The following is a 26,391-nucleotide window of genomic DNA, read 5'->3' as shown; positions in this document are numbered from 1 at the left end:
CATACGTCAAGACAGGGTCTTGCTCTGTAGCCCAGGCTAGTGGAGTGCAGTGATGTGATCATATCTCACTGAAGCCTCAAACTCCTGGGCTCCAGCGTTCCTCCTGCCTCAGTCTCCCAAGTTGCTAAGACAACAGGTGTGAGCCAGCATGCCCTACTAATTTTTGTATTTTTTTTTGTAGAGACAGGTTTCACCATGTTGCCCAGGCTGCTCTTGAACTCCTGGGCTCAAGTGATCCTCCCACCTCAGTCTCACAAAGTGCTAGGATTGCAGGTGTGAGCAACTGAGCTCAGCTCATTGTGGTCTTTCTGAAGAGAGTTTTCTAAGCCTTCCAGGGTACTGGTCATGTACTCTCATCCTAACTCCAATCCCCTTTTCCTGCCTGATCTCTTAGAGCTTAATCTTCTGGTAGAAGAAGCTCTGCGGGGCCTTTCCATGCTGCACGTCACGACCTGCTCCACCCAGTCTTACAGACAGGCATGTCTCGGGAGAAGTCTTCTACTCAAGGAAAGATTTAATACAGTTTTGAGAGACAGAGGAAAAAACAAACTGTTTTTGGAAAAAAAAAACACTATACTCTCATTCAACACAAAACTTCTGACACCGAGCAGTTCTTCAGTGGGCACCAGCTGAGTGTCCTGTAATTCAATTCTGACACTATCTACCTAGAGATTGTGTTGGATCCCACAAGCTGAGGCTCAGTTCTACAAGACTGCTCACCACTTCAGACGCCAGTGGCAAGTATGCAGTAGGCTGTCACCTATGCCTCTGACTGGCTATAAACTGGGGGCCCCCATGACTCACTCCTTGGATTTGGTTAATTTGCTACAGTGGCTTACAGAACTCAGGGAAATACTTTACTTACATTCACTAGTTTATTAATAAAGGGTATTACAAAGGTTAGAGATGAATAGCCAGATGGAGAGATGCATTGGGCCAGGCGCATGGGAAGGGACACAGAGCCTCAATACTCTCCGGCACACCATCTTTCAAGCACCTTCACGTGTTCAGCTATCCAGAAGCTCACCTGAACCTTGTCCTTTTGGGGTTTTATGGAGGCTCCATTACATAGGCATGGTTGATTAAATCATTGGCCATTTGTGATCAGCTCAACCTCAGTCCTCTCTCCCTTCCCCAGAGGTCAGTAGGTGGGTCTGAAAGTTCCAACCCTCAAATTATAGGGTTGGTTTCCCTGGCAACCAGCCTCCATCCAGGGCCCATAAAGAGTCATCGCATTAGAACAAAAGATGCTCCCATCACCCAGGAAATCACAAAGGTCTTCAGAGCTCTGTGTTAGGAAATGGGTTAAAGGACAAATATCAGCGCAAGGCAGGGTGGCTGTAATCCCAGCATTTTGGGAGGCCAAAGTGGGAGGATTGCTTGAGGCCAGGAGTTCAAGACTAGCCCGGGCAACTTAAAAAACAAGATGTTAGGACATAAATACTTACTAGGTTGTTTGGACCTGACTATGTACTAAACAGAATGGTTCTGCAAGACCTTGTCTCTACAAAAAATTTAAAAATTACCCAGGCTTGGTGGCATGTGCCTGTAGTCTAGCTACTTGGGAGGCTGAGGCAGGAAGATTGCTTGAGCCCATGAAGTAGAGGCTGCCGTGAGCCACAATCGTGCCTTTAACACTCCAGCCTGGTCAACAGAGCAAGACCCTGTCACTTAAAACAAAACAAAAACAAATATCAGAACGAAACATTCTCCTAGTACCCCTACTACTCAGGAAATTATGAGTTTTAGGAGCTCTATGTTAGGAACCATGGTCAATGACCAAATATGTGTTTCTTATTATATCTTGGTATCACAACAACCAAATTCCAAGAATGCATTACTTACACAATTGGTTATTTCTGAAAGGACAGTAAGAAGGTATTCTTCTATCTCAATTTAGGATTCAGTAAGAAGAAATGAGACAGAACAGAAGTAGGAAATACTAAAGTTTCAATCAATGAAAAATTCCTTCCAATCTCATATCAGACTTAAGAAAACATCATTACCTATGGAAATTCTTCCATAAACAGTTGTTATTTGCTTAGGACAGTTTGCTCAAAGTATCCCAAAACAGGCAAATTAATTCATGTTAAATGAAATGATTAAAGTAGGCCAGGTACGGTGGTTCACGCCTGTAATCCCAGCACTTTAGGAGGCCAAGGCGGGCGGATCACGAGGTTAGGAGATCGAAACCATCCTGGCTAACACTGTGAAACCCCATCTCTACTAAAAATACAAAACATTAGCCGGGCGTGGTGGCGGGTGCCTGTAATTCCAGCTACTTGGGAGGCTGAGGCAGGAGAATGGCATGAACCTGAGAGGTGGAGGTTTCAGTGAGCCGAGATTACACCGCTGCACTTCAGCCTGGGTAACAGAGCGAGACTGTCTCAAAAAAAAAAAAAAAGAAATGATTAAAGTAGTCCTGAAAGGCTCTTTCCAGCTCCAACACATGAAGGTTCCATAATTTTCCCCAAATGTCTGCTGCTCTCAAAACCTCAACTATCTTAATATTTGTGATATTTATGCCTGTGTATGGCAATGTGATGGTAAAAGGTGCCTTATGTAAATAATAACTGAAACTTTGTCAAAATAATGTTAAGGAAACATAATTAGCAAAGCAATATGTAATTACAAGTCCACTGATATAGAGAATCAGAAATAACAACTAGAACCAGAAATAACAAGTATCTGGCAGGGATGGAAAATTGAGAGCAGAAATAAAAGTGTACCCCAGCCTTGACTCCATTGCCATTTGGTGTGCAACTATGTATTTCAATGTTAATATCTTTCTTCAAACTAAAATGGAGTTAAGAGATCCTTAGATTCCCAGTTTTAACAAAGCTGGTCAGATAACTATCTTGAGGAGCAGAAAAATGGTCTGCCTCTTTCTTATATTTTAGAATACCACAGTGACTCTCATATAATAGCCTTCTTTCCCTCCAGAAACAGACATAGAGAAGGGAATTGTTCTTCAGACTTCAATAATGTTTGAATTCCAGGCTACAGTATTCTTTTCATTGATTTTCTGAATTTCTAGGTGTTTTAATACCTAAGACATCTTTTAGGAAATTATTTCTTATTTGCATTATTATTTTTATTTAAAAATGGGCCAGGTTCAGTGGTTCACACCTGTAATCTCAGCACTTTGGCAGGTCAAGGCAGGAGGATCACTTGAGGACAGGAGTTTGAGATCAGCCTGGACAACATAGCAAGACCCTATCTCAAAAAAAAAAAATTTTTGTTTAAATTAGGTGTGGTGCTGCATGCCTGTAGTCCCGGTGACTCAGGAAGCTGAGGCAGGAGGATCACTTGGGCTCAATGGAATGAGCTATGATGTGCCACTGCACTCTGGCCTGTGCGACAGAGCAAGACCCTGTCTCTAAGAAAGTAATAACAAAATTTTAAAAAAGATTCTTTCTCTTTAGTAGTAATCAGAATTAAATTTAAAACGTATAGTAGTCAGCCCATATTTGCAGTTTCAGCTACCTGTGGTCAACCACAGCACAAAAACAGGTCAGGGTAGCACAGTAAGATATTCTGAGAGACAGAGAAGGGGAGAGAGAGAGAAAGACCACATTCGCGAAACCTTTATTGCAGTATATTGTTATAATTGCTAATTTTATTATTATTGTTGTTCATCTCTTACTGTGTCTAATTTATAAACTTTATCATAGGTGTGTATGTATAGGAAAAAATGTAGTATATAAAGAATTCAGTACCATCTGTGATTTCAGCATCTACTGGGGTTTTTGAAAAGAACATATTCCCCCTGGGTAAGGGGGGATTACTGTACAGATGTTTGTCACGTAATACTAAACAAGTAGAATGGTGTGGCAACTTTAAAAACTTTATCCATGAGAAATTTCAGTTGAATGTACCTTTCCACTTGGTATCAATGACTTGCTCAGCTATGTGAATTCTGATTGGGTAGTCTAATTACTTTAAACCAGAGGTTCCCAGAATTTCTTAATTCACAGTGTGCCTTAGTATCTCAGTAATGTTTGCATGACACCCCAGGCCAACAAATACATAACCATTCTGTTTAGTAAATAGTCAGGTCCAAACAACCGAGTATTTGTGTCCTAACATCTTGTAGTTGTTTAAAAAAATAATGCACATAATGTGAAATAAAAAATATTTAATTTCATTTTTAAATAACCACAGTTACTTACTAATGGATGTGTGCCTGGGCATTGTATCACTTTTCAAACCTTAGAATCAGTTCAGACACCACCAATCCTCATTCCCTGTTCCACACTGATTTTCACACAGTACTTGTTGGTTATCAAAGCAATTGCTAAAAACCTAACTTTGCAAAGATATGATGTCATTGAAAAGAACAGAGTGCACTGTTGAAACTGTAAACTATCTCAAACTACTTCATGTGGTGTCCAACTAATACAGGTAGTTTTGTGTTTGCTTTCAAAACAATTTTCCATGAGGCCTCTGGGATTTCTCCATGGGGTCCTAGGATGCCATGGTGTAGAGTTCACAAACCACAGCTTTAGATCTTTTCTTCAACTACTACCCAAACAACTGAATGACAATTTCTCTCCCATTTTATCAGGGCAATCTTCAAAAAGACTTATAAATTAGGTATTATACAAATAAGTGCATAATAAAGTATCTTCCAACTATTAAAAAACCTCCTTATAGATGCAGAGACCTCTCTCTAATGACAGTGCCCATCATAAACCACAAGTCTCAACTCACGTTTATATAATAAAGGATATTATATAAACATAATAACTACTATAATTTTTATGCATTAAGTTAAAACTGCCTGTATTTGATGATTTTCTACCTACAAAAACAATTTTATATGATTCATCAACTTTTTAAAAAATTACATACTTGTATGTCTTGATTGGCTTGGTCAAAAAGGAAGAGCCTCGCTTTTAAAAACTTCATGCATGTCTGACAATCAGAGCATAGGTAGGTATAGTAACCTCCCTGTTTCCGTGGAAATCAAAGGTGAAAATCTGTAACTATGGGCTCTAAACTAACATTAATATAGTTCCTGGCCAGGAGCGGTGAGCTATGCAGTGAGCTATTTTTGCACCCTGCATTCCAACGTAGGCGAAAAAGAGAGACCCTGTCTCTAAAAGAAAAAACAAAAAACATACATACCTATAATTTCCTTTGACTGTTAATCAACTATATATTAACCTGGTTATAAAAGCAGCCCACTGGCCAGGAACGGTGGCTCATGCCTGTAATCCTAGCACTTTCCGAGGCTGAGATGGGCAGACTGCCTGAGCTCACAAGTTCGAGACCAGCCTGGGCAACATGATGAAACCCCATCTCTGCTAAAACACAAAAAATCAGCCAGGCGTGGTAGCAGGCACCTGTAATCCCAGCTACTTAGGAGGCTGAGACACAAGAATTGCTTGAACTGGGAGGTAGAGGTTGCAGTGAGCTGAGATCGTGACACTGCACTCCAGCCTGGGCAACAAAGCGAAACTCTGCCTCGAAAAATAAAAATAAAAATAAAAGCAGTCCACTAAGGAGAGTTATGTTGTTCTCATATATGGCTCTATTTACTACCTCATAGTGAGCCTGTTATCCAAATAAGCAAACAAATCATGCTCTTATAATAATCAAATGGAAAGATGTAAAACACAGGTATTATTGATTTTATACAATAGACATTTCCCTAAAAGTTACGTAATATGAATTAAGGTAAGATAATTATGGAAAGACATGTTTAAGTATACTGGAACGTGTCATTTAGAGGAATCCAAAGGTGAGTTCTTTGTAAAGTGAAGAATGTTTTCCAAGGGAAATTGGTACTCTCCCATTTATATATACAAATTGCACATGCTTTTTGTCAACTATAGCACAAGACTTGTTCTTTCTCAGTGGAGGCTACTACATTCTTAGAAGATAATCATGTGGTTCCATCTTTTTAGCGATTTAGAGATACTATAAATATAAAATAGGGCCAGGTGGCTCACATTTGTGCTTTGGGAAGATGAGGCAGGAGGATCACCTAAGGCCAGGAGTTCAAGATCAGCCTGGGCAACACAGCGAGACCTTGTCTGTATAAAAAAAAAAAAAAAAAATTATTTTTTGAATTTAGCAGGGCATGATGGTGTGTGCCTACAGTCCCAACTACTTGGGAGGATGAGGCAGCAGGATTCCTTGAACCTAGGAGTTCAAGGCTGCAGTTAGCCATGACTGGACTGCCACTGCACTACAGCCTGGGCAAGAGAGTGAAACTGTCTCAAAAAAAAAAAATATATATATATATACATACACACACACACACACACAATTCTCGAAAAGCACACATAGTCTTGAAAAGCAATTTTTAAAATCTGACAATGTCTAAATTTTGTCATGAGCAAAATAAATGGCCATATTGGAAAATCCTGATCTGTTGTTTACAGCAGTATCAATTTCCCTCAAGATTAACTTGTTCACACAAAAATATTTTGGGGTCACTGTAATTATACATACATAAAAATTATATGAAGAACAGTCAACAATGAAAAAAGCATTAAAAAGCCTATATAAAGATAATCTGATCGATAATGTTCATATGAATAGGAGCACAACTGAGTTGTGCTCAAGATGGAGTCTTGCTCTGTCACCAGGCTGGAGTGCAGTGGTATGATCTTGGCTTACTGCAACTTCTGCATCCCAGGTTCAAGTGATTCTCCTGCCTCAGCCTCCCAATTAGCTGGGACTACAGGCACGTGCCACCACGCCCAGCTAATTTTTGTATTTTTAGTAGAGACAGGGTTTCAACATGTTGGCCAGGGTGGTCTTGATCTCTTGACCTCGTGATCTGTCCACCTCAGCCTCCCAAAGTGCTGGGATTACAGGCATGAGCCATTGCGCCTGGCCGCGAATTTTAAAAACACTTTAAAATTTAATACTATGAAATTTGAAGAGTAATTTTTAGAAGTACTAAAAAATTATTTATCCATTTAGTTAGTTTTAGAGGGAGGGTCTTGCTCCTTCACCCAGGCTGGAGTGCAGTAGCACCATCACAGCTCACTGTAGCCTTGACCTCCTGGGCTCAAGCGATCCTCCCACCTCAGCCTCTCAAGTAGCTAGGACTACAGGAGGAACATGCCACCATGCCCAGCTAATTTCTTTATTTTTCGTAAATACAGGGTTTCACTATGTTGGCCAGGCTAGTCTTGAACTCCTAACCTCAAATGATCCTTCTGCTCGGGGCCTCCCAAAGTGCTGGGATTACAGGCATGAGCCACTGTCCCCAGATGAAAAATTTATAAATGCTGAGAGTATGATGTAACTATAATTTGACAAATGATTTTCAAATCTAACACCAAGCTGACAGGATAGCTTGATTCGATATTGTTTTTTTTTTTCCTTTTTTTTTTTTTTAGTGGAAGAAAACGAATTCAATAAAAATACTGGAAGATATCAGAAGAATATTCAATTGTTCTGGTTTTATTTAACATTTCTGAACTAGGTTGAGCTTTAAATGAAATGCATTCTACTCCCTCCTCCTCTCATTTTACTTGGCAAGAACTTTGCCAACTAGTGAAAAGGGGTGAGAAGAAGCATTCCTGGCAGAGGGATCTTCACACAGAAAGTTATATGCCAATATGATAGTGGTCATGGTCAATGCAACCTTATAATAAAGAAAAATGGTAAGACGGAAAAAGATCTAGTAATGTTAAATTGGACTGCCATTATTAACATATGCCCTAAAAGAAACATGGTCTCCTGCTCTGTCACTACAACGGCCAGTAAAAATGCCTCCCTCCTTATCCTCAACTCCATGTTGAACAGATTTTGGTCTCTAATACTATTCTCCATTAAGAAGGAACCAGAGGTCAGGCACAGTGGCTCACACATGTAATACCAGCACTTTGGGAGGCCAAAGTGGGAGGATCATTTGAGGCCAGGAGTTTGAGACCAGCCTGGGCAACACAGTGAGACCCTGTCTCTATAAAAACAAAACAAAACAACAACAACGAAAAAAAAAACCAAAAAAACCCCAGAGTTTTAGGGAGAATACTAGTTCAATGTCTTAGGGCAGAAAAAAAATATCAAAATGGGATTGGACTATCTTGTCAGAAAGCAAGAAGACTTTTAACATTTTTATGTATCCATTTATTTTTTGTTCTTAGAGATGAAGTTTTGCTCTGTCACCCAGAGCTCGAGTGCAGTGGTGGGATCATGGCTTATTGCAGCCTCAAACTTTGGGGCTTAACCCATCTTCCCACCTCAGCCTCCCAAGTACCTAGGACTACATGTAGGCACCACCAGTCATGCTCCTAGCTAAATTTTTTATTTTTTGTAGAGACAAAGTTTGTGTTGCCCAGACTGATCCTGAACTCCTGGTCTCAAGGAATCCTTCCACCTCAGCCTCCCAAATGCTGGGATTACAGGCGTGAGCCACTGTGCCCAGCCGAGAAGAATTTTTTAAAAAGGTCCAAGGTAAGTGATAAAAGGACAAAAAAGTCAATTTGAGGTTAGCCAGGCTGTCACAATTTGAACATTAAAAAGAGAATAATAATTACAGCTAAATGGAATAAATTAAGTCTGTGATAAGCCATGAATTCATAATGAGATGCAAAAGGGAAAGCTAAGATAAATGATAGTTGCAAAGAAGGGTGAAAATAATAGGGTATCCAGTGTCTTATTATATTAATAACTAGGTTGGTGTTAACACTTAGGTGTTTTGTTTCTCCTGTTATGTCTATTTATGAAGTATAGCCGTGTACTTTTTTGTTTCAGTACAAGGAGGGTAGGGTGGATGCAAGGAATTATGTGTGACTAAGCCAAACAGTTCCAAAAAAAAGCAGGTCATGTACCAACAACAAGAAATTCAGATCAGCACAGGCCCGAACACATACAGTAGGATGTATTTTTAAAGGAGACGCAGTGGCTGATGACTGCCTATAATCACACACAATGCCCGAGTAGACATTGTGAGTTCTAAAAGGGTGAATTAGTCCAATATCCTAGAGAGCTCACAGTACGTAACTCATCCCTGATCGCTCAGGAGAGGAGACATCTATAATTCCTGGCACTACTGCTGCCAGAAAAGGGCAAGTTATAATGACAACAGAACTCTGAGCTATGAAACACTGATCACACACAAAATAAAGAATATTTCAATTCCTGGAATAACTCTAGGCTGCAAGAAACTAACAGTCTAGGAGAAAGGCATGAACTTAAAAAAAAAATCCCCCTGAGCAGGTAACATTCAATTATAGAGGGGAACTAATGCACACCAACACAACTTTAGGTTCCCATCAGCACAGCCTTTGGATAAGCGTTAGGCATAACCAAACCTTGTGTTTTAATTAAGAATCAAATCCATCAACAACTCTGAACTCTCAGTAATTTGAAATTTTGCTTTGTTTTGGTAGTGGTAAGATTACTGTAACCTACAAAGGTATAGAAAAATTACTATAATTCTGGAAAAGTATAGAAATAGAAATCTAGAAGAGTATTGTAACTCTAGGGAAATATAAAAATGCAAGTATATCAGCCGAGTGCAGTGGTTCATGCCTGTAATCCCAGCACTTTGGGAAGCCAAGGCAGGAGGTTCACTTGAGCCCAGGAATTCAAGACCAGCCTGGGCAACATAGTGAGACCTCGTTTCTACTAAAAATAAGAAAAATCAGCTGGATGTAGTGCACACTTGTGGTCTCAGTTACTCAGGAGGCTTAGGCAGGAAGATGGCTTGAACCTGGCAGGTCAAAGCTGCAGTGAGCCATGCTTGTGCCATTGCGTTCCACCCTGGGCAACAGAGCGAGACCCTGTCTCAAAAAAAAAAAAAAAAGAAAAGAAAAAACAAGTATAGAATGTATAAATTAAACCAACAGGTTAGTATTTTAAAATACATTTAATTTTAGGTAAATTTTTGACCACTATATAAAGTGAAGTTTAACAGACACTATAATTAATTATAATTGTAATTTAAACTGTTATTAAACATAATTTAACTAAGCTTGTAAACAATGTCTAAATGTTTTTAAAAAATGTTTTTTGAAACAAGGTCTTGGCCGGGCGCGGTGGCTCAAGCCTGTAATCCCAGCACTTTGGGAGGCCGAGACGGGCGGATCATGAGGTCAGGAGATCGAGACCATCCTGGCTGACACGGTGAAACCCCGTCTCTACTAAAAAATACAAAAAACTAGCCGGGCGAGGTGGCGGGCGCCTGTAGTCCCAGATACTCGGGAGGCTGAGGCAGGAGAATGGCGTGAACCCGGGATGTGGAGCTTGCAGTGAGCCGAGATCTGGCCACTGCACTCCAGCCTGGGCGACAGAGCGAGACTCCGTCTCAAAAAAAAAAAAAAAAAAAAAAAAAAAAAAAAAAAAAAAAAAAAGAAACAAGGTCTTGTTCTGTTGCCCAGGGTGGAGTGCAGGTGGCATAATCAAGGCTCACTGCAGCCTTGACCTCCCCGGCTCAAGGCATCCTCCCACCTCAGCCTCCCAAGTAGTTGGGACCACAGGCATGTGCCACCACACCTGGCTAATTTTTAAAAGCTTCTGTACAAATGGGATCCCCCTGTGTTGCCCATGCTGGTCTCAAACTCCTGGGCTCAAGTGATTCTCCCACTTTGGCCTCCCAAAGTGCTGGAATTACACACGTAAGCCACCACACCTAAATGTTTTAAAACATTTTATTTTAGAACTTTAGTGTATTAGATAAGTAGGTTTATTAAACTGAGTATTAAATTATGAGCAGTGATGAGTATTTTCTCCATGCCCCAAATCTCTTCAGACATTAAAGAATGAAATGGGACGGAATGCTTGGGAATTGGCAAATAAATACAAGTGACTCTAGCACAAATTATGTGTGGAAAAAGCAGTGAAAGAAGCAGCTGGGAAGGTTAAGAAGCAGTCAGATATTTAGGGACCTTGTATTACATGTAGATTCTTAGTTTCATCAAATAGGCAATGAGGAGCTACTGAGAGTATTTAGAAAAGGACGAGGCAGAGATCAATCTTGGCACGGTTTCGAACACCCTCTGGTGGTAACAGAGAATAGATTACAGGGTAGAAGAGACCTGCTGCAGGGAAAAGTTAATCCAGGATCGGAGACAGGCAGTGAGATAGAGACCTGTTCAAGAAATAGTGCAATATGAAAAGGTGCTCAACACCATTGATCATCAGAGAAATGCAAATCAAAACTACAGTGAGATATCATCTCACCTCAGTCAAAATGGCTTTTATCCAAAGGTCAGGCAATAACAAACATTGGCAAGGATGTGGAGAAAAGGGAACCCTTGTAAACTGTTAGTGGGAATGTAAATTAGTACAACCACCATGGAGAACAGTTTGGAGGTTCCTCAAAAAACTAAAAATAGAGCTCACTGAAGCCTCAAATTCCTGGGCTCAAGCGATCCTCCTGCCTCAGCCTCCAAAGCAGCTAAGACTATATGTGTGCACTAGCACACCTGGCTAATTTTTTTTTTTCAATTTTTTGTAGAGACAGGGTCTCACTATGTTGCCCAGGCTCATCTCAAACTCCTGGCCTCAAGCAATCCTCCTGCCTCAGACTCTCAAAGTAGTGGGATTGCAGGCATGAGCCACCACACCCAGCCCGCAATTTTCTATGGTAAGATTCTGTTAATTTCAGGGTTCAAACTTACTCTAACTAGGGCATCAATATATAACTTTTAACAATGTTATACTCACTACATGAGGGTTTCTTTTTAACCTATATAGTCTCCTGATATAATTCAATGCATCTCTTTTCAGTCTCAGAAGCACAAAGATGTTTAATATATTATCTCATGTATGGTAAGAAATATTACTTTAATTTTTTAAAATAGTATAGAAACAGGGTTCTTGCTGTGTTGCCCAGGCTGGTCTTGATGGGCTCAAGTGATCCTTCCACCCCAGCCTCCCAAAATACCAGGATTACAGCAAACCTAGCAGAAACTATTTATTTATTTATTTTTCTTTTATTTTTTTTGAGATGGAGTTTCACTCACGTCACCCAGGCTGGAGTGCAGTGACGTGATCTCAGGCTCACCACAACCTCCACCTCCCAGGTTCAAGCGATTCTCCTGCCTCAGACTCCCAAGTAGCTGGGATTACAGGCACGCATAATCATGCCACCATGATTACACATTAGCCACCATGCCTGGCTAATTTTGTATTTTTAGTAGAGACAGTGTTTCTCCATGTTGGTCAGGCCAGTCTCAAACTCCCGACCTCAGGTGATCCGCCCACCTCGGCCTCCCAAAGTGCTGGGATTACAAGCGTGAGCCACCGTGCCTGGCCTCTTTTTTTTTTTTTTTTTTTAACCAAGCTATGTTTCTAAGTAATTGGCTGGAATTATTTAATATCCCTTTATAACTAACCTTTTTAAAAAACAAATTAAAAAATCTGTTTCAAACTTTTTTTTTTTTTAAGAGACAGGGTCTCGCTCTGTTGCCTGGCTTTTGTTTGAAAAAACATTTCCACTTTTGGAACTATAACACTATCTCCATTCACAATCACGTATGTTCTCATTTTCTCATTCATTCATGGAAACATTTTGACTCCCACACATTTCTTTTTTTTCCTCCCGCACATTTCTTTGTCACTAAAAACACTCTCAAGTAACTAGCATTACATCAGATTGCATTTAAAATCTAAGAGCTGATAATCATTTTCCTTTAACAGCTCTATCACACTTAAATGAAGACTAACTGAAATTCTTCTTATTGTAAAAAAATCTCAAGCTAAAAGTGAAAATTATTTTGATTATATAGTTACGGACAATCTACTACACTTTCATAACAATAATTTTTAAAAGATTACTTAAATCCTGTCGAGTGGTTATCCTACAAGCTATAGACTCTTCACAACTGTATAGTACATTAAAGTACCATACCTGAGACACCTATGTTTAGTATTAGAGGAATGTCACTATGGCACTATTAGTTTAACATGTTTTCAGTTATTTTATTGATTCAACAAATATTTATTGTGTTGTGGACTAAGCCCTCTTTCAGATCGAGCAGTCTTTCACACTATCACACACAGGCACAAAGTTAGGTTCTAAGGATGCAATGATAAGGCAAAACTTGACATGATTCTAGCTCTCATGGTTTTCAAACTGTCCGGTGAAAACAGATCAATCAAATAATCACATGAATGAATGTGTCATTAAAATCTAACATGAGTAGTCTGAAATAAAGAAACCATTTGATGAGCATTTATAACAATCATTATTGTAGGAATGAATGCTAAATAAACTTAACCTAGCATGAAAGTTGGGGGAGCAGTGTCAGAGAAGGCTTTCAAAGGAGGTGATGCTTGAACTGAAATCTAAGGCATAAAATTAGGGGTGAGGAACAAAATAACCTTTCCGCCTTTAAAGAGATCACTCTAACTGCAATGTCGAGAACAGACAAGAGAAAATAGGAAACTATCACAGTAGAAAGAGCTAGAGATAATAAAAGTTATTAGTGGATGGAAATGCAGATACAAACAGATCCAATAGCTATTTAGGAAGTTAACTCAGGAGGAGAGTGATGGATTGACTAGGAAGGAATGAGGAAGAAGGTGTCATGGAGGGGTCCTAGATTTTTTTGGTTCTTGCAGTTAAATATGCATTGGTTTTCTATGGCTGCTGTAATAAATTACCCAAAATTCGTGGCTTAAAATGACACAAATCTATTGTCTTACGGATCTATAGGTCAGAGGTCTCACTGGGCTAAAATCAAGGTGTTGCCAGGGCTGCATTTCTTCTTTTATTTATTTATTTTTGAGACAGGGTCTCACTCTGTTGTGCAGGCTAGAGTGCAGTGGTATGATCAGGGCTCACAGAAGCCTCAACTTCCCATACTCAAGCGATCCTCCCACCTCAGCCCCATGCCCAGCTAATTTTTTTTATTAATTTTTTTTTTTAAGAGACAGGGTCTCTAAACGGATTCTAGGAAAGAATCCATTTTCTTGCTCTGTCCTAAATCTAGTTAATGACGAACGTTTCCTATATCTTGCAAGATTAAAAAATTACTAAATCATAAGCCACCTTTCAGAGTTTACCAAAAATACATAACAAAGAAAAGGAATCAAGTCCTAATGTCTGCTCAGGTGATTTGTCTGTGTTCATATTCTCTTTCACCTAGACCTAAGGACTCACTCCTCTTAACACTACTGCCACTTTTTCTACCCATTGAGGTTGGTAAGATGATGATGTATCTTCTGCTTGAATCAATCTTTCTTCCCCACTCATTTTTCTTTTCTTCTCACATATAAACTCACAGGCCCTTTTCACTTAAAGGATTTTCTGCTTAACAACCAATGTAGAAGATTAGATTAATCCCAATAAAGATTAAGAAGAGGTCTTTTGCCCCTTGTCTCGAGCTCCCAGTGGTTTCCTATCAGTGCTATCATCAGAATGTTGTAATTCCCCCTACTGAAGGGCAGTATGGGAAAACAGAATGAACAACGAACTTGGGACTTGGAATCAACTTGGGTTCTCATCTCAGCACTATTGCTTGCTATTGAATATTGGGAAAATTACCTCACCATGCCTCAGGACCAATGGAGATAACAGTAACAGCTTTAAAGGGTGGTTACAGGAAATACAGAAAAACGTAAGTAAAAGTCCTAGAACACTGCCTGCCACATGGTAGTTGTTTAATAAATACACACTATTATTTTTATTATTATCTAGCATTCTTTCTCCCTAGTCATTAGGTTAACATCACTAGATTCCTGTCATCCCATATCGACAATTCTCTATCAGTGAACAGTTTCTCACTAGATAGGCCACAACTACTTAGCATGCAGCTTTCTAATTATATTCACATTTCAGACTCCCAGGCCACTCTGAGTGCACGTGGGGATCCCATACTCTCTCCTAACTATACAGTCTCAGATTACTTTACATAATATTCTTTCCAGTTACAATTTCAATCTGGAGCCTACAGGTCAGGCCTAGCATCAGAAATCTAATTTATTCTCTTTGCCGTAGCAATTAAAATGCAACAAAAAGAAATTTAGCCTTTAGAAACCTACTCCAAATTGTGTCTTTGTATCCGTACTCTCATCTTTAAAAAGGTACAAATACAAGAATTTTCAGATGCTTTTTATGCATCACTGGGACAAACTCTTAATTGAGAGGTGGCATACTTTAGTATAAACCTGAAGAATAAACTTGCTTTCCTTCTGGACCATCCATGGTTTAGGTGAAGACTTGTACTTGGGTCTGAGGTCAAACAAGACACTTCCCAGGAGCCTTGCAATTCCATGCCTATGCAGCATGCTGAAATCACAGCTGAGAGCACCTGGACTGGCCCAAAAGCAATAGTTCCTACTACCTGATCTGCAGATCTTATGGTTGCATTTTCAGGTATCTGTAAAATTGAAAAAATCAAACAAAAGAATTCATGTTCCTTACTCAGTATTTCACCAGGTCTCTCTGAAATCAGGCTGAACCAATCCGATGCCACCACATCATCACAGGACCTTGACATTTACCAATAATGAAAGACTCTGCTGCTTTTGGTATCTTGTCCAAACTCCAGGTTGACAGTCTGCCTCTGCATACTAAAATTCTCATGACTGAAAGCCTACCAAATGTTCCACACTACATTGGACAGTATGAAGAACATGGGACGGCAGTGACTGTCAAGAGCATATGAAATTTAGCAGTCCTGATTACTATGACGGCATGAAAGACTGCTAGATCTGAAAGAGGGCTTAGTCCCCAAAACAATGGAATTGTTCTCTACACCAGACAAAATAAGTAAAATATATTTATTTACATTAATAAATTACAACACATAAAGTTTTTTTTAAAATCATGGTTCTTTCAGTTGTCATTTTAAGGTAATTACGGCCCTTGGCATAAATCTCCCTATTAAGTAATTCTTATACATACAAACAGTACAGAAATTATTTACTACAGAAAGTAAAATACAGCCAGGCACGGTGGCTCACACTTGCAATTCCAATGCTTTGGGAAGCCAAGGTGGGAGAACTGCTTGAGAACAGGAGTTCAGGAGTTCAAGACCAGCCGGGGCAACAAAGCGAGACCCTGTTTCTACAGGAAAAAAAAAAGGAAAAAAAATTAGCCAGGCGTGGTAGCATGTGCCTATAGTCTCAGCTACTTGGGATGCTAAGCTGAGGAGTTGGAGGCTGCAGGGAGCTACAATCACACCACTGTACTCCAGCCTAGGCAACAAAGCAAGACCCTGCCTCTTAAAAAAATTAAAAAGACAGAGAGAAAAAAAATACAATAGATCTGAATAAATAAGAATTTTAAAATTTCACTGGAGTCTGGGAGTCTCTAGAACACGATGTGGACTCCCTCTGCTGGTTCCTAGTAGCAGCAGTTCCATGACACCAACAAAGATCCCTGACAAAGGAGCAACGGAAGCCAAAAGGCTAAATTCATTTCTATTTAGATTAGGGGATGTTTCATAGTGGACCTGACTATGGATCAGTCAAAGGTAATACTAAAAATGATTGCATTTTTACTACAACTACAAAAAAAGTAACCAGCATATTGTAAATCTCAATGATTTGTGCTAATAGTGGGATAATTGAAAATCTGTGTTCATTTGGAGTGCATTGTGTGGTTTTTAGCAGCGTATTATGTTTCCAAAATAGACTTCTCTTAGTTTTCATTTAAGCTCAAATTAAGTTATTTTTAATATGGGCCCTTATAATTTAATGGAAAAATAAAGAGGTCAACAACCACAAGGGAATGTGGACCTATGTTTAGTCCACAGAGCACACAAATCACACATGGCTATGTGAGAGGAGAACAGAATGGTATTAGCTGGTTACAGCTGGTAAGCTGTCACCACAACTTGATTTTTACAATACTATAATTCTACGAAACTCATGTAACCTTTAGTTTGTCCTAAATATAATTAATAAACTAAAACAGAATCAGCAAGCTTTCAACTGGCAGAGTAGTCTGGTTGGGCTAATCCTGCCACAAATATAATACTAAAATATTAAAAATTCACTATTTAAAGGCACTGGAGTCTGACTAATATCAGGCAGAAACTGCAACTGGTGAGATTTGGGAACTTGTGGCCTTTTGCCTGAAGCACTCCCTAATCCACTAACAGCTTGGTTAGCCTCACCTTACTAGCTTGAGGTGTCAGAGAAGAACTCAAGTTCAGGGCTGACAGAATAGCCAAAAAATTAGGGGCAAGGCTTGAAGGAAAGGCAGAAGGAATAAAGCCCAATTCATGCATATAAAATCCACTCAAAGTTTTCTCTCACTGCTGAACTACACATACCCAGGGGAGATCCCAGGCAGCCCATCAATAAAGCAGATGGTGGAAGCTGAAAAACGCTGCAAGATTTCAGCTGCTGCCCAACACAGGAGAGACAAGATTTTGGAGTCGAGTCTGAGTTGAGTCAAGCTGTCTGCTAGAACAAAATTCACATTTCAGAAGAATATAACAGAATCCAGAGTTTCCACAATGTCCAGTACCCAATAACAAATCACGAGTTATAGGAAGAAAAAGGAAAACATGACACATATGCACCGAAATGCTGTCAACAGAAACCAACTCCAAGATAACCCCAATGATATAATTATCAGTCAAGGATTTAAAATCAGCCATTATAAATATGTTCAAGGACTCAAGTGAAAAAGACACAATAAATAAAAGGGGTATTTCAGCAAAGAAATATGAACTATGGAAAATAATCAAATGGAAATTCTAGAACTAAAAAGTAAATTGAAACAAAATGTTCAATTAACAGCAGATTGGAGATGGCAGAACAGTTATTAAAGTTAGAGCATTAGAAATTATCCAATCTGAAAAACAGAGAAAAAAATATTGAGGAAAAATAAGCAGAGCCTTGGAGTACTTGAATAATGGATGGAAACATCCCACATTTAGTGAAAGACATCAACCTACAGATCCAAAAAGCTCAACAAACCCCAAACAAGAAAACCACCTCTAGGCATACCACAGTCAGACCACTGAAATACAAAGAGAAAATCCTAAAAGCAGCCAGAGAAAAATAACACATGACATACAGGATAAGAACAACACCATAAGACAACCCCAAAGCTCATTAAGAAAATGAAAAGGCAAGCAAGACTGGGAGGAAATATGTGCAAAACATATCCGACAAAGGATTTGTATCCAGACTGAAAAATGAAAACAAAACAACTTGCTAAGAAAAGAAATAAGCCGATTTTTAGAAAATAAGTAAAAGATGTGAACAAACACTTCGTAAAGGAAGATTCACAATGGCCAATAAGTACAAAGAAAGTGCTCAGCACTTGTCATCAAGGAAATGCATTTTAATACTACAATGAGATGTCACTTCATATGTTCTAGAATGTCTAAAATTAAAGACTGACAAAAGTAAATGTGAATCAACCAGAACATTCACATATTGCTAGAGAGAATATAAAACAGTAGAGAGCTCACTTCGGCAGCACGTATACTAAAATAATAAAATGGTACAAGTGGCCCAGCATGGTGGCTCATGCCTGTAATCCCAACATTATGGGAGGCCAAGGTGGGAGGATTTCTTGAGGCCAGGAGTTCAAGAACAGCCCAGGCAACAAAGCAAGACCCTCTCTCTACAAAAAAATAAAAAAATTAGCCAGGCATGGTGATGCACGCATGCAGTCCCAGCACTTTGAAAGGTAGAGGCGGGAGGATTGCTTGAGCCCAGGAGTTTGAGGCTGCAGTGAGCTATCATCCACCTCAGAGCTCCAGCCTAGGTGACAGAACAAGACCCTGTCTCTTAAAAAAAAAAAAAGTATCTGAGGCCAGGTGCAGTGGCTCACGCCTGTAATTCCCAGCATTTTGGAAGGCCGAGGCAGACGGATCACCTGAGGTCAGGAGTTCGAGACCAGCCTGGCTAACATGGTGAAACCCTGTTTCTACAAAAAATTAGCCGGGCATAGTGGCATGTGCCTGTAATCTCAGCTACTCGGGAGGCTGAGGCAGGAGAATTGCTTGAACCCGGGAGACGGAGGTTGCAGTGAGCCGAGATCATGCTATTTTGCACTCCAGCTTGGGCAACAAGAGCAAAACTCCATCTCAAAGAAAAAAAAAAAAGTATCTGCAAAAGAGACTTTAAATGCTCACAGCAGCTTTATTCACAACAGCCAAAACTGAGAAAACCCCAAAGCTCACAAGCAGAAGAATGAATAAACAAAATGTGATATAGTCATACAATGGAATACTACTCCACAATAACAAGGAACAAACTACTGATCCATGCAAAATATGACAATACAGATGAATCTCACAGACGGTATGGTGAATGAAAGAAGCTGGACCAAAGGAGTATACACTTTTAGATGGAGTCTCGCTCTGTTGCCCAGGCTGGAGTGCAGTGGCGCAATCTCGGTTCACTGCAAGCTTCGCCTCCCGAGTTCATGCCATTCTCCTGCCTCAGCCTCCCGAGTAGCTGGGACTACAGGTGCCCGCCACCATGCCCAGCTAATTTTTTGTATTTTTAGTAGAGACGGGGTTTCACCGTGTTAGCCAGGATGGTCTTGATCTCCTAACCAAAAGGAGTATACACTTTTAAGAGTTCATAAGTTTAAGACAAAACTAAGATTTAAAAAGTCAGAACAGAGATGAGTAATTTAAAAATATGAAGATAGGTCAAATATACAGAGAGTCAAACAGGACTTCAGACTTGACACAGAACAGAAATACAGGCGTCCTTCCAGTAGTTAAGCAGTTAACTGCTTGCCAAATGAGATTCAATACTTTATAGAGAGTAAATTTTACTTTTATAAACATTTTAAAATAAAAACTCCTTGATAGCAGCAAATGTGTCTGACTTGATTTGTTTTGGAGCTATCTTAACACAGGTGAAATGTGTACAAAAGTTTTTACAGCAATGAAGATAAAGGCACGGATAATGCATGATGACAATAAAACTTCTTTAACAGTGGTTCTGATTTCAAGTAAAAGAGCAAGCGAATATAGACGTCAGAAGAGGCCATAAGGTGAATAATGGGAATACAATTTCAATGTAAATAATCTTAACATAGATTAAAATATAGGATTAATAATATAAAGGATGTTGTATATCTGATCCAATGCCAGATCTACCATCATATGTTGCTTAACAACAGGGATACATTCTGAGAAACTCATTGTCAGGTGATTTTGTGTTGTGCAAACATCAGTGTACTTACACAAACCCAGATGGTATAGCCTACTACACACCTAGGCTGTATGGTACAGTCTGTTGCTCTAAGGCTACAAACGTGTACAGCATGTTACTGTACTGAATAGTGTAGGCAACTGTAATACAATGCTAAATATTTGTGCATCTAAACATAGAAAAGGTAGAGTAAAAATATGGCTTAGGGAACACTTATTCTATTTTATGAAATGAAGTGTTGCCTGATTCTAGAATCACAAATAAAGCCAATCGAGATCTTAAAACACACACATACACATACACATATACACACACACACACATACACACAGTTTAAAAGATAAAAAATGGTATACCTGTACAGGGCATTTACTGTGCATGAGCTTTCAGAACTGAAGTCACTCTGGGTGAGTCAGTGAGTGGTGAGTGAATGTAAAAATCTAGGACGTTACTGTATACTACTGTATACTTAGGCTCCACTACATTTATTAAATTTTTCCTTCTCCAATAATACATTATTAACCTTAGCTTACTGTAACTTTATTTTATAAACCTTTAAATTTTTTTAACTTTTTGACTTTTGTAATAACACTTAGCTTAAAACACAAAATCCTGGGCTGGGCACGGTGGCTCAAGCCTGTAATCCCAGCACTTTGGGAGGCCAAGGTGGGTGGATCACCTGAGGTCGGGAGTTCGAGACCAGCCTGACCAACATGGAGAAACCCCGTCTCTACTAAAAATACAAAATTAGCCGAGCGTGATGACGTGTGCCTGTAATCCCAGTTATTTGGGAGGCTGAGGCAGGAGGATTGCTTGAACCCGGGAGGCAGAAGTTGCAGTAAGCCTGGCCGGGCGCAGTGGCTCAAGCCTGTAATCCCAGCACTTTGGGAGGCCGAGGTGAGCGGATCACGAGGTCAAGAGATCGAGACCATCCTGGCTAATACGGCGAAACCCCGTCTCTACTAAAAATACAAAAAATTAGCCGGGTGTGGCGGGCGCCTGTAGTCCCAGCTACTCTGGAGGCTAAGGCAGGAGAATGGCGGGAACCTGGGAGGCGGAGCTTGCAGTGAGCCGAGATCGCGCCACTGCACTCCAGCCTGGGCGACAGAGCGAGACTCCGTATCAAAAAAAAAAAAAAAGTTGCAGTAAGCCAAGATCGCACCATTGCACTCCAGCCTGGGCAACAAGAGTGAAATTCCATCTCAAAAACAAAACAAAACAAAACAACAACAACAAGAAACACACAAAACACTGTACAGCTGTAAAAAAAAAAAAAAAAAAAAAAAGTATTTTCTTTATATCCTTATTCTATAGGCTTTTTTCTATTTTTAAAATGTTTAATTTTTTACTTTTTAAACTTTTTTGTTAAAAATGACACAAACACATACATTGGCCTAGGCCTACACACGGTCAGGATTATCAAGATATCACTAGGCGATTGAAATTTTTCAGCTCCGTTATAATCTTATGGGACCACCATCCTATAAGCAGTATGTCATTATTCAGCACATGAGTGTATTTCAAATGTAGTTTTTTTCTTTGCTTTTTTTTTTTTTTTTTTTTTTTTTTTTTTTTGAGATGGAGTCTCACTCTGTCGCCCAGTCTGGAATGCAGTGGCGCGATCTCGGCTCACTGCAAGCTCCACCTCCTGGGTTCAAGAAATTCTCCTCCCTAGTAGCTGGGATTACAGGTGCCTGCCACCACACCCAACTAATTTTTGTATTTTAGTCGAGACAGGGTTTCACCATGTTGGCCAGGCTCATCTCGAACTCCTGACCTCAAGCAGTCCACCCGCCTCAGCCTCCCAAAGTACTGGGCTTACAGGAGTGAGCCACTGCTCCTGTCCTGCTATTCATTTTTTAAATTCTGGCTACAGTAACTGCCCTATGCTAAATTTTCTCTTATTCAAATACATTTACTATACGGGGAAAATGTTCCTAGTAAAGAAATTCCCGCTGTCATTACCTTGTCCTGAAGAGTTTGCTGCCATTTTCCTATTTTGTTTCAATTATGTCCAATGGCAATTGGTCAGCACTTCACAATCACCTGTAAAATATGTGTACACACATATACAATGCACCATATTTTAATCACAAACTAAAAGGAACAGTTAGCCTCCCTCCTTACAATGAAATGTTTGCTGTTTCTTAACCTCTTCACAAAGATACATTTGAAATGTACACGGACTGAAATCCCACATGTAAACTCTGCTAGTGTCTCAAGCATTTAATTAAATACGGCATTGTTTATTCTTGCAGATGTTCATACCATTTAGCATTACTGTCTTTAATAAACATTAGGTTGTATTTACCAAATATATCAACCAATTGATAAGAGTCAATACAATCATGCTGTTAGGAAAAAAAAATCATTCACCTATGGTGTCTCTGCATTCGTCTAAAACACATACCCAGCAACTACTGTGTACGCTGAAAGCTAAAAAAAGAAAAGGAGTAGTGTACCTGCTCTACACCATACACTGTGTAAGATGCTCGAAATTAGTTCCTTTATTTATTTATCAACATTTTATAGATGAGGAGACCGTACCCAGGGTCATAAAGCTAGTAAGAATTATTTGGGCTGCTGGTTTCCAAACTTCGTGCTTTCGTACTAAATCCTGGGGAGATCCAAGATGAGCAAGATCCTACTCCTACTCTCAAGGAACATATAATCCGATGGGAAAATAAAGTCTTTTTCAAGCAACCATATACTATTAATTTTTTAAAAAAAAAAAGCTTAACAAACGCGCTCTTTAAAAGGTGGGCACAGTGCCGGAGGCACATAATTTCATTGGGAGCAAAGAGTGACGCCTTAGTCTAGGGAGCCGGGAAAGACATAAGAAATAGAAAACAGGCACCGGTTTTTAATAAACGAATCGTTAGGTGTCTACAGCGGCTGACAATGCCGGGTTAGGACTGGAGGACAACAGGGCCATCTTGTGACAGGGCTAGACTGGCGTGCCAGAAAGGTCCCTGCCTGCGGGCGTGCAGAGCCGACTGGGCCAGGGCTGTGAACGAGACGAAGGAAGCAAGTAGGAGCGAGAAATGTTGGGTGGCAAGGTCGGAGGGGAGGTCGCTGCCTGTAGCAACAAAGACGGCGGCGGCAGGTTAGGACCGGGGCCACACTTTTCCATTCCCCGGTGCCGCCAGACTGTCGTACTTACCTGGGACCCGAGGACACCGGGACCGCCTCGCTTTCCAATCGCGGCTCTTAAAGGGGGCGCGACCACTTAGGCAAAAGGAGCTCAACTCACCGCACTACAACCTTCCCGCCCCCGCTGAGCTTCCGCCTCCTGACTGACGTGCGCCCCAGGGAGCGGAAACCCCGCCTCCCGCCGGGACCCAACGGCCACCACCCGTCGCGATTCGCACTTTAGCGGCCACCTCAGTGCAGACGTCACTTTTTCTCCAAAGAGTGACAGTCGAAGAGGCTCACGGGAGATGCAAGCAGTACTGTTGGGGGGGAGGGGGGGCAGGGTGGGGCGTGGCTCGGGGCGGGGCAGGGCGGGGCTGTCAGGCAGGGGCGGGACGGAGAACAACTGGGTCCCTAGCACCAAGACTGGCTGCTTCTTCATTGCCACGGCCTGGCCGGTCTTGTGACGGTGCGAGTCCACCTTGGCTGGGCCTCGGAGGAGAGGCGAGTCTAGAGGCTAAGCTCGCTTTCGAGCTTTAACAACCATCTCGGATTGCACATCCGCGCACACACATACACACACACACAAATTCAGGAATATTTTTTGTCTACAGTTTACACAATTATACACAATGAAAGCACTGAACATGGAGGATTTTTATTACAGTGCAATAATCTGCATTTAAGAAGTGGATGTGCAACATCGCAGAACACCAAGATGCCATGAGTGAGATCACCTGCTGCCCACCTGATTCCAGCACAATAGATATCTACACATTTGAATTAAAAGGTAATCTTATATTGACATGTGTTCAAATTGCACTTTTTTTAATTTAAAAAAATGTTTTTTATAGAGGCAGTGTCTCGCTTTGTTGCCCAGGCTGGTCTTGAACTCCTGGCATCAAGGGATCTGCCCACCTCAGCTTCCCAAAGTGCTGGGATTACAGGCGTGAGCCACACTGCCCTGCTTAAAATTGCAGTGTCTTAATCTCTTCTGAAAGATACATTTGAAAAACACACAGACTTAAATCACAAATGTAAGCTCCCCAAGCGCCTCAAGCATTTAATTAAATAGAATGGATAATGAATTTGAACATATGTTTTTAATAATCGATGTTTGCTCAAGAGTAAAATGTTTATGATACACAATTTTCTTGTGCACAGATCAATGACTGAAATAATCGTTTCAATACCAAGTATTTATTTACTCAAAACCAAACATGTATTTACTCTATACCAAGCAGCTATTGAGTGCCTTCTACAATGCGAAGTGCTTCCTGTGCATCAGCTCTGGTCCTGTTGTTTCCTGATTTACATTTGAGACTTGTGTTTCTTGCTCTATGTCAAATAGTGAGCTAAGATTCAAATTGAAAGTTCTGCCAGATGCTAAGGCCTGAGTTCTTAAATCTCACACATTGCCTCTGTTCTGGAGGAAAGAATTCCTCTGAGACCAGTTCTTGCTGACTTTACTTTAATCCAGATATAAAGCCTAACACATGAGCATTTTGATGGTAGGCCAGGAGCCCTTTCAGTTAAGAGGACTTTGTGAGTTCTAGTATGACTAAAAAGATGACTGAGATCTAAATGGCTGATAGAACCTTAGAATTTTTTTTGTTTTGTGGCCTAGCTAGGCAATATAGAAACTAGGGTACAGAAAGTTCCAGTCTAAGTTTCAAATGGACATTCTGAACAAAGCTTATTTAAGGAGGTGAGAGAAAAAAGAGTTCTAACCCTAAACAACATTTTATAATTTCCTAGTAAATTCAGCCTCTGAGAGTTGAAAGAACATTATCAGGAGAAAGATAAATTTAACTTGCTTCCGATTCTTTTGCCTTTTACTTGGTAGGTCATAGCCCTTGAAACCCTTCTGTCTTCTCCTAGAGTTTTTGGAACTTTTGCCTCACTGTGTTAACCTCTAACGCAATGGTTAATAGTGAGTCAGTTTACTTGAATGCAAATTCGAGCTTTAACACTTAATGATTGTGAGCCCTGGTTTAACCTTTTGGTGCCTCTGTTCTATCATCTATAAGATGGGAATAAAAATAAATGATTGGGTATACGTAAATCACTTAGAATAGCACCTGGCACATAATAAGTACTCAATAAATGTTTACTATTAGAATATAAACAATGAACAATCTGTTGTACTGGGTATCTTGGCAAGTGGTCAGTAGGTCAGCTGAGCCTGGGTGTGGTGGCTCATGCCTATAATCACAGCACTTTGGGAGGCCAAGGCAGGAGGATTGCTTGAAACCAGCCTGGGCAATATAGTGAGACCTCATCTCTAGAAAAAATCTAAAAAATTTGCCAGGTATGGTGGTGTGTACCTGTGGTCCCAGCTATTTGGGAGGCTGAGGTAGGAGGATCGCTTGAGCCCGGGAGGTCAAGGCTACAGTGAGCTATGATCACACCACTGCACTCCACTCCTGCACTCCAGCCAGGGCAACAGAGCAATAGACCCTGTCTCGAAAAAAAAAAAAAAAAAAGGTCAGCTGAGAAATATATTAGGAGAAAATCCAAGACACGAGTGCATGTTATAGCCCCTTGGCTCTATTAACTAATAGCAGTCTGTGAATTACTTTATCCTGAAACCACTGTGGTTACAGACCTTCAATATCAAAGTAGAGTTGACAATAGTCCCTAATTTCCAACTGAAACCACCCTAACCTCCTTTTCTGGTATTTTGTGATAAAGTATTTGGGGATCTGCATGAGGCTAGACAACCTTTAAAATCATGTGTAGCACTTTGAGACAATTACGGTATTAGTCATCCATTGCTATGTAACAAATTACCCTGAATCTTAACAGTTTAGAACTTGGATTTAGAACCTGGCCCTGCACTTACTGGGTGAACATTTGGACAAGTTATTTATCTGTTCCTCAACATCCTTATCTGTAGAAAAGGGTATTATTAAAAGCACCTACCTTATACCATTGTTTTAAAGATTAAATAAAATCAAACCAGATGCCTCATATCTATAAGCTATTATTTTCTATTAAAAATAAATTCTAACTCAGAGTATTAATATGAAATATCATGAAGATTGTATACAACAAAATGTGGTGGCCTCCAAGACAGCCCTCCTATTGTCATCCCTTCCCACGTTGAATAAACTTGACCCAAGTAACCAATGGGATATTGTGGAAGTGTCAGTGTGTGACACTGATTGCAGTGTCTACCTTGGCCTCTTTTGGGTCACTTGCT

General features: G+C 40.2%; 1 protein-coding gene and 1 long non-coding RNA gene across 6 annotated transcripts in view; both read right to left on the bottom strand.

Annotated features, from left to right (window-relative positions):
- Nucleotides 1-23,364, bottom strand: part of INIP (INTS3 and NABP interacting protein) — a 36,220-nt gene extending 12,856 nt beyond the window's left edge. For 3 of the 5 annotated variants that reach the window (XM_050761065.1, XM_050761068.1, XM_050761069.1), the window contains exons 1-2: nucleotides 23,218-23,364; nucleotides 22,020-22,100 (exon numbers count right to left, since the gene is read on the bottom strand). In XM_050761065.1, the coding sequence (XP_050617022.1) occupies nucleotides 22,020-22,044 (25 nt within the window). In that variant the 5' untranslated portion in view covers nucleotides 22,045-22,100; nucleotides 23,218-23,364. Of the gene's footprint in view, nucleotides 1-1,526; nucleotides 1,671-5,957; nucleotides 6,042-22,019; nucleotides 22,104-23,217 lie in introns of those variants that run through there. The other 2 variants (XM_050761070.1, XM_050761066.1) reach the window with 2 other exon arrangements.
- Nucleotides 10,323-19,416, bottom strand: LOC126937549 (uncharacterized). The gene is made up of 2 exons (XR_007719772.1): nucleotides 17,199-19,416; nucleotides 10,323-15,985 (listed from the first exon to the last, which is right to left on the bottom strand). It is a non-coding gene; the product is annotated as an uncharacterized LOC126937549 (long non-coding RNA).
- Nucleotides 23,365-26,391: the final 3,027 nt, after the last annotated feature.

The sequence above is a fragment of the Macaca thibetana genome, chromosome 15 (assembly GCF_024542745.1).
Source record: "Macaca thibetana thibetana isolate TM-01 chromosome 15, ASM2454274v1, whole genome shotgun sequence".
Classification (NCBI taxonomy): Eukaryota; Metazoa; Chordata; class Mammalia; order Primates; family Cercopithecidae; genus Macaca; species Macaca thibetana.
This window is presented reverse-complemented; position numbering and strand designations above follow the sequence as displayed.